Here is a 14,424-nt window from a genome sequence, read left to right as displayed (position 1 = left end):
CAATACTTTTGGCCACAACTGTATGTACCCAATATATATCTGGGATGGACAACGCCTAGAGAGTATCCTGACCCAGCACTGGCTAGAAATGAATGGGCTCAACAAGTAGTTGTGCAAAATAATATATGGGGTGGAATTTAGTAAAGGCTGGGTACTGGGTAAACATTATGGTGGAGAAAATGTGCAAATTTTGATTCTGAAAAGCAATTTTTGGAGCTCTGGAATGGAAAGAGCAAAGTATGACAGATCAGTTTGCTTGTGACGTTGGGCCCCATTCTCAAGATTAGGATCCCAGTGTCCCCTTAGCTGTAGTTTGTAAAAAAAATAAAAAAAAAACATATTGCCTTACTCACCCTTGCTAGGTCCAACACTTATTCTCCACCTCTGCTCCCGATGTCTGTTATAGTCTGCAGCACTGATCGACAACGCTGCAGCAGATAACTTAGCACGCTGACTGGCTGCAGTGTGGTCGACATAATGTCAGAGCTGCAGACAATAATCAGACCCTGGGAGTAGTGGCAGAGACTCCATGATGGACCTGGGGAGGGTGAGTAAGGCGTTTAATTATTATTATTTTTTTAAAAAAAGTGTACCTAGGGACAGGGGTGTTCTTAAACAAAAAAAAAACCCTCTTTAAACTATATCCTATCGATATACCATAAATGTCTCAGATGGAGCAGAGCCTTTAATAAATTAGGCACATCTTACTCCAGCACAATTTATAGATTATGACTGGAGAATTACACACCGGCCTTAGTAAATTCCTCCCATACTTTCTATGTATGTCATTTGCTCACCTTGCTCAGCTCCTTCTGATACTGCGGCATCTTCTTCAGCATTTGGGAGAGATCTCTCATGGTGGTCTGGGGAAAGCAGAATAATATCCATTACTTGGCACTACCGTCCAGTGAAGCCCCCCATGCACAGCAGTGTGAGGGATCACTGACCTTGTCGCCCGTGTTCATCCGCTTACTGGATGAGAAATCCTTTAGAGACCGAGTCACTTCTCTAGATGGGCGACAAGAGCAATATCTCATCAGGTCACACTTAATGAATCTTTTTATCTTTTGATAGTGATGGAAATGAAAATACTTACTGAGACACCTCGGCAATGTGCTTGTGACGCAAGCCCACCCAGAGGTCATCGTCTTCGTCTAGCAGGACCTCCTTGACACGCTGCTCACCAATACCACTGGTCTCATACCTGCGGAAACAACGGGAGTTGGGACATAATAGCGCGTATATAATACATAACCCCTGGTTTATTAAAAGGAAAAGCGTGTTTTATATCAATCGATGGTGCATTGCATTGTATTATAAATGAGGTTCTGCAGCAGCTTTGGTTCACCGTACACCTTGTTATGAGTAATAAACAGTGTAAGGCTACTTTCACACTAGCGTCGTGTGACGTACGTCGCAATGCGCCGTTTTGGAGAAAAAACACATCCTGCAAAGTTGCCCGCAGGATGCGTTTTTTCTCCATAGACTTGCATTAGCGACGCATTGCGACGTATGGCCACACGTCGCATCCATCGTGCGATGGAAGCGTCGTGCTTGGCGGCCGCGATGCCCACAAAAACGTTACATGTAACGCTTTTTTGTGCGTCGTGTCCGCCATTTTTCGACCGCGCATGCGCGGCCGAAACTCCGCCCCCTCCTCCCTGGACATTACAATGGGGCAGCGGATGCGTTGAAAAACTGCATCCGCTGCCCCCGTTGTGCAAATCTTTCACAACGTGCGTCGGTACGTCGGCCCGACGCATTGCGACATACGTAACACGACGCTAGTGTGAAAGTAGCCTAAGTCTCCGAGAAGTTCTCTGAAATATATAAATGGTATCAGTCTATGCAATCACTGACTTGAAGGGGAGTTCCCATCTGTGTTAATAAAGCAAACAGCTAGAAAATGCCACTGCCCACTTCATGCTAGGTCGAACCACTGGGACCCCCAGCGATGCTAAGAATGAATGGGTCTCAGCGCTGTTTCCCATTTTCAGCTTTGCCTGTTTACAGCGGTGTCATTTTTGTATGAGCATCACTGCGCAAGTCAGGGGACGCCACGCTGAGGCCCCTTCATTCTCAGGATCATTAGGGGTCCCACAGTGATCATTAGGTGATCATATATTCTAGTGATATAATATCACGACACTTACTGAGATGGGAATATCCCTGATAGGATTGCTTAGATTAATATCAGCTGAGCCTATTAATGTGTTTGGGGGTTTCATGATTTTGCTCCAATAGCATATATCAAGGGAAAGAAAGATTAGGCATATTGGATTTAAACATGCCCGATCGTTTTGGTCTCAGGAGATAAGTTGCCGCTGTAGGCATCAGGCTGCAGCTTACTCCCCTCTCCCCATTAGAGCACAGGCCCGGAGAATGGATGTGGAGATAGGGAGGAATAGCAGTGGTCTGGTTTGATGCACAGATTGGCAATCCTGACTTAGGCCGGTGTCGGACACCATCAGATCTCCATCTACTATTCAGAATCATTGGTTCTACAGGTCTGACATTTACAACCAGAGCACAGATCCAATACCTGGAGCAGCGGTGGGTGCGCTGAAAGACTCATACATGACCAGCTGTTGAGTTTGGGTTAGGAGCCTTGCGGCGGGTCCAGACATTGCAGCCCATACTCGGACTGTGATTGCCAGCCCTGTAGAACCAGCCTAAGGCTGGAGTCACACTAACCAGCGCAAAATACGGTCAGTATTTTACATGCGTAATACGGATGACAGACCCCTAAACAGTGCTCCGTATGTCATCCGTAATCAAGGTGTGGTCGCGTATTTTGCGCATGTCAGCATCCGTATGTAATCCGTATGGCATCCGTATGGCGAGATTTTCTCGCAGGCTTGCAAAATGGACATATAATGGAGCCCTATGACAGGTTTTATAACAGAAACCAAAGGATAGATATAGACACATAGAATGCATATATATATATATATATATATATACTGTATATATATATGTATTCTATGTGTCTATATCTATTTTTTCTTTCTTTATTAAACCTGTCAGTGTGAGTTTACTGTATAGTGCACTGAATTGCCGGCTTTGCTAAAAGACACCGGGTGCGTATTTCTCGCAAGTCACATGTGTGGTCCGTGTGTAATCCGTATTTTTTGCACACCCATAGACTTGCATTGGCGTACTACGGGCGTAGTATGCTGATAATCACAGTATGCTGCGATTGGCACGGAGCGTAGAATACGGATGAGAAATATACGGCTGGTGCGAGTGACCCCATAGAGAATCATTGGTCTGTGTGTAATGCGTGCTTTTAGCGCCTCTCACTCGGCCGTATTCCTCGCCAGTGTGACCCCGGCCTAAGGCCACGTTCACACGTTCAGTATTTTGCCAGAATTTTTCATCAGTATTTGTAAGACAAAACCAGGAGAGGAGCAATCACAGGAAAAGTATAATAGAAACATGTACACAATTTGTGGATTTATCACCCACTCCTGGTTTTGTCTTACAAATACTGGTGTAAAATACTGACCAAATTGTGAATATGTGAACGTGGCCTAAGACAGATAGTTACTCTCAATGGTGGATGGAGATTTGATGTTGTATCTTGATGCCTCCATTTGGATTTTCAATGATCTAAGCACATTCTGGCAGATATTTTACAATGGAGCAAATAGAAAAAGATTAAAAAAAAGAATCCATATGGTAAAACAACTGCTCAGTATGTCAAAGTATGGCAGCCAGAAATGGGGATGTCCTGCCTTACTTATAGACATCGTTCTCCACTGGAAGAAGATCGTAACTCATGGCTTGGAACGTTAACTCATGCAGGACTGGAGAGGCAGGATCAAAGCCACGATCCAAGATGATGAGCTGTGAGCGAGCTTTGTCCGGTCCCTGTGCATAGAAAACAACAATAGTAAGATCTACGGACGAGCGTTATCAAAACCAGTGTAATGCCCAGTACTCGCTCCAGTACTAGTTCCAAAGCTCATTTTACAAAAGCCCTGACATACATCCTGCCACAAGGGGGAGCTGTAATGGTGAGATAAGTCCGGCATTCCCCGCTGTATAGGGTTGGACAATGGTGCACCAATGGGATTTTCCATTTCTATGAATAAGATGTCAAGATGGCAGATTTTACACCAAATTTTGGCTTTTTTTTTTACCTTGGTCACCCCACCAGTATACCCACTTGTGAAACCACAAATGATAAGAAGATCATGAAGAGGAATCACACGATATATTATGAATTAGGCGGGTGGTTTATGCCTCGGAGGCTATGGCTTTCATGTTAGCACACTGGTGGGCAGTAGTATGGCCATTCTGTGGCAGGCGACATGCATTGTAATGAGACTTTTGTTGCATGCACTGTATTAAAGGGTCATTTTCAGAATTATAGGCCACCCCCTATCTATGGGTATAGGGAATAACTTACTGACTGCATGGTGTCTGACCCCCAGCAATCCTGAGATGGGAGTTCTGGATCCCGTGAACCAGTGTCCCATCTTGCATTGCATGGAGCGCCGGTGTGTGAGCTCGATCTCATTACAGTGTGGCTCTTGGATCAGAAAAAGCCCTACTCTACAGTGTACGGGCCCCTATAGGGCTAAAAAGTTATATTGTTCTGCAGTAGTTGAATATTTAGTCCAACAATGACCTACAATTTAATAAAAATGGCACAGTTCTTTTTTTTTACATTCTGCAGAATCCATGCCTCACCTCCCCCATAGTTGGATCATCAGCCTTGTATGCATCGAGCTTATCTTGGATCAGCTGTGCAAGCATTGCATTATCCTTGTAATCTCTGCGGAGAAAAACATGGGGTAATTACTGCACTTATATAACCACCCGAGTTTACACATGAACCTCCGTTACACATGGCGCACAGAGCTCCAACCATATCACGCAGTCCACGTTCACCTTCTGCCCCCACCCACATATATATAACACCATTGTTTTATTCTCATCCCATAGTCTGATCATGAAGCTGTCACAAGGCACGGGGAGAAAGCTTGGAGAAGATGCATCTGGGTTTCCAAATGGGTGATAAGAACTGAAGGCGACTGTCTCCACCGGTCCTGCAGACACGGAGGGATGATGAACCAGACAGAGGGTTGCTCTGCACTTCTATGGCCTCCGTGTCTTGCCTATCCAAAATATCACACTTCTACTGGCTGCTTCAGACGTCCGTGAAAAAGGGTCTCAGCACAGACCGGCCGTGGGTCTCCTGACCTGAACTCAGTAGTCTCATATATGCCTATGAGGTGCATCCTAGGTGGCAAAGTGACCCCAGTTATTGTAGGAAGACCAGCTCTGGAGCACAAACTGCTACTCAAACAACCGACTTTCTAAAAGGCACACTCCAATTGAACTATTGTATAGTTGACCTCTGATTTCAAGGGAAAGCACACTCATGGCTTTCAGCGCACACTCACCCACGGTAGCGTACAGCCGGATACTCTTTCAATGTAGCACACAAGGTGGCAAGTTGTTCTGCAAGACGTTCCAGGATGGGATTCTTCATCTGAGCCTTATGGGGGCTGTAAAAACTGTGGAAGGAGTCAGGGTAATCCAAAGAGAAAACCTAGAATACATAAAACAATAATTGAAATAATCATTTTTTTTCTGCATCTTTGGCAGTAGAGTTACAGAAGGTGGGTGCTGCTCAGCCAGAGGAATGTTGAGTAAAGCCTTGACAAAAGGTCAACATACACAATAGATGAATGCCGTCTGAACCCACCAATATCTCCAAGATACGTTGACCATCTAATACAGTATGTATGGCGATGTCCTGACTTTCACCCCAGCAACCGATGTCAAGGGAGAAAAGTATGGAGCATGTTGAACTTCAACATGCCCAATCATTTTGTTCTCACCAGAGGCAAGCTGATGCTAGAGGTATCTGACAGCAGATTATTCTTCAATCGTCATGGAAAACACGTGTGGGGGTTCAAAAGTGATAGCTGTCATTTGTCTATATATCAGCCTAAAAGGAATCTGCCAGCAGGGTTTTGCAATTTGAGAGCAGTAAGGGCAGAGAGCCTGATTCTAGCGATGTGTCACTTGCTCAGCAGCTTGCTGCAGTTTCAATACAATCAGTGGTTTATCAGCAGGAGATTATCACTCCCAGACTAGTTGTTGCATGCCAGGCAGTCCAGATAATCTGTGTAACCCTGCCCCCACCACTGATTGGAAGCACTATTTTTGTGTACCCCTGCATGAAAAAGGAATGAAAATGGATCATCCCTGATCACCAAGCCTGGAGATTAGAATATACTTTTCCCCCTTCGCTTGTGATATGAGGGTGGCATACAGCGCTTACCTGGGACTCGTACGGAAGGAAAGCAATGTTGATCTCAGTTAAGGTCTTGATGACCTTGGACGCTCGTGACTTCACCAGCTCATTGAACAGAGTGTCTGGACATGCTGAGGAGAGAATGTTACCCAAAGTCAACTATGGAAGAAAGCGCTAACGAAGACACAATACAAGGACGGAGACTGAAAGGAGATCGTGGGGAGGTGTTAGTGATGCACTTACAGTCAGTAAAGAAGACGTGTGCGGCTTTGTACTTAGCGGAAGGAGGATCTTTGAAGTCATTGATAAGAGAATGAACAGACTGCAAGAGAATGAGGCAGTGTAAGAAAGAGCCAGGAGCGCAAGGAAAGCACATGTCATCGGAGGCAAGGATTTGGGTCTGTGGGGGTTCACATCAGAAGCATCTCATAACTTACAAGACATTTGTAACATCCATATTGTTATCCGCCAACTCTTTTACCGTTTATGATGGTGCCACACTACCCTTGTTACCGACAACAGGACTGTTCTGTTTAATTCTCTGGGACTTGTAGTGCTGTCCAGACAGGGAGCTGGGAGCTAATTCCTTGCATTGATTCTTAATTACTTCCTTCTGTGAGCCTAGAGCATGATGGCTCACTATATAATCCTCTGTGTCCCTGTCTCTTTGCCAGTTATAAATTAAGCTTTACCTGGTCCACATCCCTACTCTCTGCTCCTGTAGTGCTAATTTTGATTACCTGTTTTCTGACCTCGGCTTAAATTCTGTCTATTCGCTTGCATTTCAATTCTATCCCTGACTTTGACCTCCTGGAAACAACTCAGCTTGATCTCTCTTCTTGTTGTCAGCCTGCAGATACTCTGTGGCCACAACCCAGGGGCCCCTGTGTATGTTCAGATCCCTGAACAGGGGTTAAAGGATGAAGGATCTAGTAGATGGAGTGACTAGCCCTAAGCCTGTCCGTGGAAGCTCTATCAATTGCTGTCAGACTTCCATGCACAGAGCCCTTGTGACAATTATGTTGGAAAAGTCTTTAACTCTACATTTTGTATAAGAGACTGTCCTTCAGAATCATTTTACATTTCTGCCTTCAGTTTCTGAGACAGGAAGTAACTGCATCAACTTCCTGTCAGCCATATAAGCTTTCAAGGGACTTATTTTTCTGTCACCTGGCTATCCAGAATTTCACTCACACTGTTGACATTCAAGTATAAGAGGAAGCTCTTCTTATTGTACAGACATGTGACTGTAGGATGTGAAATGTAATCCTCTTTTATAGACAAAAGTTTATTTTTCCATCAGGGAGGAAGTAGCTAGCTTCTCTGATATCAATATAGAGGACAGCCTGGAACACCGTAACCACATGCAATCTCTCTTCCTTTTTCAATTTTAGTAACTACATCATCCATGAACATGGATGTAAATGTAGATTCTAAAAAACGGACATATCTCAGATACACATGAGAACACAAGAGTCACCGCCTTCCCAGGGTGTAGTGTCCCCTTAAATGGTGAAGATGTTAAGTGAAAGTTAGTGAGTTGTCAAGAGTAAGGTGTTAAACCGTGAGCAAAGATGAAAACAAGACAAAATGGAGAACCAAAATAATGTAAAGGTCAGGCCCGAAGTGGCGCTTACTTTGTAAATGTAACCCAATAGGAAACTTGCAAAACTCAGAGATAACCGGCGGCTGCAATTTTTGGCATCGACGCAAACGCGATGTCTGGTCTTACCCTGAACTGAATTGTCAATGTAGCACAAACTAGCTTGATTGAACACAACTGACAATTACAAAGGTACCTGTCACTCCTGGGATGGGTGGTATGGTGCCCCCTGCAAAGTAATCCCAGGGGTCGAGACTATCTGAGATGTGGGAGAGAGGGTCCCCATCAAGTGTCCGGGTGGGAACCAAGGGGACCATCACCTGGGTTCCGGGGGAAACTGTTTCCGGGGGACAGAGTTCAGGGATGGACCGTGGAGACTGACAGGTGGACTGGGGGAGGAGCCAATATAAAAGGGGCGGGGAACGCGAGTCACAGGGAGTCAGCAGAACGAGACAGAAGGAGCAGGAGATCGTGGGAGCGACTGAGAGCCAGAGCGACTCACCCGAGCCAGGAAGGAGGCCAGAGACAGGAGAGATACTTCCCCTGGACATCAGTGGGACGGCGCCGAGACGACCGTCCGAGAACCGCTGCCCCGCAACGACCAGCGGCCACCGCCGCCTTCCTCCTGCCCACGGCTACAGCCTGCCCGCGGTCACCAGCGGCCATTGCCGCCTCGCTCCTGCCCGCGGCCTGCCCGCGGACCCCAGCGGCCGCTGCTGCCTCACTCCAGCACGCGGCTGAGGCCTGTCTCCCGCTGCCCACAGCCCCTCACCCGTGGTTGCGGCAAGTCCAGTGCCTTTGGCGGCCACCACTGTCCCGCTCCGGTTCGCGGCAGGGTCCGAGTCTCTGCTTCCTGCGGATTCCCCGTTGCAGCTGATAGCTGCACAGGTGGCCTGCCCCTCGCCACCCCACATCGCTGCCGATTGCCCCAGTCCGGGGGCTGCGGCCCATCCGTCCAAGGACTCCGCCGGGGCCTGTGGTGCTCCAGTGTCATCAGAGCGCCGGACCACTGACTTTGTCAACGCTTCAGTAACTGGGCCCAGCGACTGCTACGCCAAAAGACCACCATCCCGAACGGCGAGGGACGTCTGGACGGCCAGGTTGACTATATAATTAAGGACCCGGAGTCGGCCATACCGCGGCCCTATAGTGACCGGCTATTGCCGGACGTAGTCGTGTTCTACCCCATTTGTGTTTGCTTGCCTGCGAGGGCAACCCTTGTTACCCCTTTTTGTTGGTCAGGCTGTGACTGAGGATAGTTACCTCTAGGCCTATAAACGTTATTATAAAAAGCACCAAACCGTCTCGCGACTCGTCACTGCATCCTGCGTACCTGCAAGCACCACATTGACATCGTTTAGTGAGGGGAAAACATTCCCAGATGGATCACTAAGGGACACAGCATGGTTTCCTGTGTCCTCCAATGAAGAGATAGAGAAACAGGACTGGTTGCATTTCCCATCACAGCAGGTGGCCAGGATCGCTGCTGGACAAGGAAAACTTAGAAGGATTCTATGAATTAGGGGTCCTTTCATTCTCAGGATCAGTAAAGTTCCCAACGGTTGAACCCCCTAATTGTCTAGCGATATGCCATCTGTTGTGAGTTCATTTTCCCCTTCACTACTGAGGCCCGGGGAACTCCCTCTTCTGGTAAAGAAAGGTAGTGAGCCTGATTATCAAACACCTGAGGCTGATGATGATGACTGGCTGAGTGGAGTTACTGACTGGATATAAGGCTGCCGATGCCCTTCTGCCCTGCGGGTGATTTCTCTGTGGGATCCTTGGAGACCAGTCTGAATTCCTGCTCCTCTAAAGCTAAGTTTGCTGCTCGGCTTTTTGCATTGGTGCTTTGACTTTGTTTTGCTTTGTTTTTCTGGATTTCTGCCATTCCCTGCTGGGGTGTGCTGAATTCCTTTAGCTCTGTCTTCTGATAATACCTGAGTGCTGATTTAGTTTTTGAAGCCTAGCTGCTTCAGGGCCTTTTTCATATCAGCTTGTTGGCTTATGTCTTTGATAGGGTTTTGGCAGATTGCAGACAGCAGCCTTCCTGTCCTTTCCTATCTAGGTAGTTTTGGGCCCCGTCTTTGCTCAGTCTGTCTTTCTGTCTGTGTTGGTGTTTTCATCTTGCTTCACCGTCATTATATGTTGGGGGCTGCCTATTGCTTTGGGGTCTGCTCTGGGGCAGTTTAGATTTCCCCTTTCTTTCTTTAGGCCTATTTAATTCTCCGGCTGTGATCGAGGGGTCTAGGGCATCGTAGGAACCCCCCACGGCTACTGCTAGTTGTGTTGATAGGTTCAGGGGTCTGCAATCTGATAGTTGCCAACTTCTCTGGTTTTCTGGACTTAGCTTGTATTTCTGTTTTTGCCTCCTACGGTGACTCATTCATAACAGCCATCACTATATAACATAATAAAGGATGGAATCTCCAGCGCTGGACTTCAGTTAAAAATACATCATTTATTGTAAATTCTTAAAATCGAACAGAAAAAGTGTGGATAAGGACATACAGGCAGATGGGGTCTCTGGTGGTCTCCAACCAACGCGTTTCGACCTAGAGGGTCTTACTCATGGTTCACACTAGACCAATACTGACGACTACAAATAGTACAAAAACTAGTAAATCACAGGTGTTGGACAAAAGAATTAATGAAAATAGGGAGTATCCCTACCAGTTAACTCTTGCAAACACTCAGCCTAATGTGGAGCTGAAACAAAAACTAGTCGGAAAAACAGGAAAAAAAAAAAAACAAAACCTAATAAAAAGATATCATAAGAATATAATAACAATCACAAAAATTATCAGAATAACCAGAATTGAATAGGACTAAGTAGAATGTAAATATACAGAAGAAAATATCAATCTAATTGCAATATTAAATCAAGTCGTTTGTTCAGACCTAATGGTACTCTTGTATTTAATTTAAAAATCCAAAAGGATTCACGATTTAATAATTTTCTCCTGAAATCACCTCCCCTAGTAGATCTATAGACTTTCTCTATTGCTATAATTTTGAGGCTATCAGTTTTACCTCCATGAACAGTTTTACAATGATAAGAAACTGCTGAAATATTATAATTACTACTAGTAGCTTCTGACAAGTGTTTCCTAATTCTCTTTTTAAGAGGTCCTATTGTGCAGCCTACATATTGTAGGTTACAAAAAACGCATTCAATAACATATATTACTCCTTCTGAATTACAATTTATGTGAGACTGAATAGGGTATGATATGCCAGTAACACTAGAAGTAAATCTGCTGGTTTTAACCACATAGTTGCAGACTTTACAGGGATGATGTCCACATTTGGAAAAGCCTTTATATGACAACCAAGTATTATTTTTAGTTCTCCTATTACTGATAAAAAGACTGGGGGATAAGATATCGCTCAAAGCAGGAGCTTTCCTGGCTATGTATCGTATCTGGGTATTGTCCAGAATTTGACCAAGTTTATTATCATTGTGTAAAATAGGTAAATATTTTTTGACAATGTCCGTTATCTTATTGAATTGTGGACTGTACATGGTAGAAAAACTAACTATAGGACGGTCATAATTATTACAGGGGGCCCGTGTGCGATTCTTTTTCTTGCTAGCAGTAACTCCAGTGTGTACAAGGCTCAAAGGAGATTCATTCAGCAGGGTGTGTCTATCGATCCTGCTGACAATATTATCAGCTTTCCTTAGCATCCAATTAGCATATCCTCTGTCCTTAAGTCTAGAAAGGGTTTTGTTTGATTCTTTAGCAAATATTATAGGTGAACTAACCTCCCTTCATTTTCCCTATCCTTCTATAATTATATTTATGATCTAGTCCTGCTCCCTTACTCTACAATTGTTGTGGACGCTTGTAAACACTAATTCTATGGACATGGATTTGGACAGAAATAGGCAGCATATCTTTGCAGCCATTTTTGACTCTACAGATGATGTTACTAATGTGAGCAGTGGGGTCTCTCAGGTAGAGTCTTTAGAAAACCTTTTTAATAAACTGGAAAATCGGAAAAATAAGGAAACCAGATTATGGTGGGACATGACCTCTCTAAAATCTTATCTGACGAAAAAACTTATCCCTAGGGGATTGAGACTGAATAAAAGACCTACCTTCATCTACTCAGACACTTTCAGATTAGAGTGGGAGCAGATTCTTACACAAAGTTCTTTCAAATTAATGGAGTTGATTATTAAATATGAGGAACTGGAGATGACTTGTGTTAAAGAAGAGATCACTAAGATGCAGACTTCTCTGAACAAACACAATAATGTGAAAGACTTTGACAAATTTAATTCAAGAATGGAAAAAAATCTTTCCAAACTGGAAGAATATATTGCAGATATAAAACGCAGTAAATTCACAAGAGACAAACGCGACTTTGAATTGAACCAGGTCTATTCCTGGAAGAAAAGCCGTCCTTTTCAAGAAGGTAAAAAACGATATCAGCATGGTTTTTCAGGCTTTCACCATAGAGATCGCAGGGTCAGCTTCACCAGGTCTCATGATTCAACAGCGTCTTCCAGTTCTAATCTGAATACGTCAGAAGAGTTCTTAGATGCTTCCTTCAACACTAATCATTCTGAGGATATCCGTAGTGATGGAATTATCGTAAGGAGATCAAAAAACGACGGAGAAGAGCGGGGAGGAAACATAAAAAGAAACTACCACTTCAGAAACCGGAGGAGATATCAACATGCCCTGTAATAAATCTTTCAAGCTATATCCTATCAGAAGCTCATATGACTCTCTTGAGCAAAGGCTTGGGATTTAGTCCAGTCAACAAATTTGATATTTATCAGACTCTTCTAGATGTGAATAAGTTTGCCAGAAATTTAACTTTGAAATGTCATTTTGACTACCAGTCCACCTCTTCAGAGACCTTGTCACTGTCTGGATCTACAAATATTCCTGAGTTAATTTTTCCCTATGGAAATTTTTCTTTTAAAGATCTTATAGGCTATTCCACTCTTAGAGACTTACAATCACATTCCTTACCAAAAAATAGGACTTTAAATGATCTCTTTAAAATGCCCAATCCAGGGTTTTATCCAGTTCAGTCCAGACCTGCTATTCTAGATATATTCCAAGAACTAATAGAGAAAGATTTAGTGGAGCTTGATAAAATAACAGAAATGACATATGACAATTTAACAGCACAAGAGAGAGTAGCAATGAAAGAGTTAAAAGATAATGCTGACATTCTGGTGAGACAGGCAGATAAAGGGGGTGGAGTAGTCGTGCTTAATGCTGGCCTGTATTATTCAGAAAATCTGCGCATTTTGAATGATTCTGCTACCTATTCCAAGATTTCTAGTGATCCCACGTCTAAATTTCAGTGTGATTTGTCAAAATTATTAAACGATGGTTTAGTCACAGGGGCCATAACACAGAAAATTTATGATTATGTTAATATCAAGAACCCTGTGATTCCCATTTATCATGCGTTTCCTAAAATCCACAAGGATTTGTTCCCCCCCCCCCTTTAGAACTATAATTTCGGGGATAGGGTCTTTTTCAGAGAAATTGGCAGAGTGGGTTGATCATTACCTACAACCTTTGGTCATTGATCTTCCAGGATATATCAGAGACACCAAAATGTTAATCTCTGCCTTGGATGATTATCATTGGTCACCAGAATATTCATGGATTACCTGTGATGTGGTGGGTTTATACCCGTCCATACCACATAATGTGATTATCTCTAGTCTCACATTCTTTTTGGACAAATATAGCACATATGTGATAGAAATTCAATCCTTCATTGTGGATGCAGTTTCCTTTCTTCTCTCACATAATTATTTTTCATTTGATGGAATTTTTTTCTTACAAAAACAAGGAGTAAGTATGGGGGGTAAATGTTCCCCAGCTTTAGCTAATATTACAGTAGCTGTTTGGGAAGAGAAATATATCTTATGTAACAATAATCCCTTTTCACAAAATATACAACTATATGGCCGCTTTATAGATGACCTGATTTTGATTTGGAAGGGAGACATCTCAGGGATTAGTGATTTCATTAGCTATATTAATATGAATGATTTTAATCTTTCATTTACATTTACAGTGTCGGATTTTTCTATCAGTTATCTGGATGTGACTTTGTCTGTGAATTCTGACAGCCAAAAGGTCTGCGTTTTTCCTTTCAGAAAACCCACAGATATAAATTCAATTTTACAAGCTTATTCTTGTCACCCCAAGCACGTGGTTAAAAACATTCCAGTGGGAGAATTAATTAGGTTAAAAAGGAATTGTAGTTCACCTATAATATTTGCTAAAGAATCAAACAAAACCCTCTCTAGACTTAAGGACAGAGGATATGCTAATTGGATGCTAAGGAAAGCTGATAATATTGTCAGCAGGATCGATAGACACACCCTGCTGAATGAATCTCCTTTGAGCCTTGTACACACTGGAGTTACTGCTAGCAAGAAAAAGAATCGCACACGGGCCCCCTGTAATAATTATGACCGTCCTATAGTTAGTTTTTCTACCATGTACAGTCCACAATTCAATAAGATAACGGACATTGTCAAAAAATACTTACCTATTTTACA

The 14,424-nt window shown here is 43.7% G+C and overlaps 1 protein-coding gene across 2 annotated transcripts in view; it reads right to left on the bottom strand.

The window, feature by feature from the left end:
* Nucleotides 1–14,424, bottom strand: part of STXBP1 (syntaxin binding protein 1) — a 77,287-nt gene that overhangs the window by 33,459 nt on the left and 29,404 nt on the right. For both annotated transcript variants that reach the window (XM_073590859.1, XM_073590860.1), the window contains exons 5-12: nucleotides 6,518–6,596; nucleotides 6,302–6,405; nucleotides 5,415–5,563; nucleotides 4,699–4,783; nucleotides 3,743–3,873; nucleotides 1,097–1,204; nucleotides 948–1,008; nucleotides 798–863 (exon numbers count right to left, since the gene is read on the bottom strand). In XM_073590859.1, the coding sequence (XP_073446960.1) occupies nucleotides 798–863; nucleotides 948–1,008; nucleotides 1,097–1,204; nucleotides 3,743–3,873; nucleotides 4,699–4,783; nucleotides 5,415–5,563; nucleotides 6,302–6,405; nucleotides 6,518–6,596 (783 nt within the window). The remainder of the gene's footprint in view (nucleotides 1–797; nucleotides 864–947; nucleotides 1,009–1,096; nucleotides 1,205–3,742; nucleotides 3,874–4,698; nucleotides 4,784–5,414; nucleotides 5,564–6,301; nucleotides 6,406–6,517; nucleotides 6,597–14,424) is intronic.

This window comes from Dendrobates tinctorius, unplaced genomic scaffold (genome assembly GCF_039654945.1).
Source record: "Dendrobates tinctorius isolate UK_male_01 unplaced genomic scaffold, ASM3965494v1 ptg000120l, whole genome shotgun sequence".
Taxonomy (NCBI): domain Eukaryota; kingdom Metazoa; phylum Chordata; class Amphibia; order Anura; family Dendrobatidae; genus Dendrobates; species Dendrobates tinctorius.
Note: the sequence above shows the minus strand (reverse complement) of the source record. Positions and strands in the feature narration are given on the sequence as shown.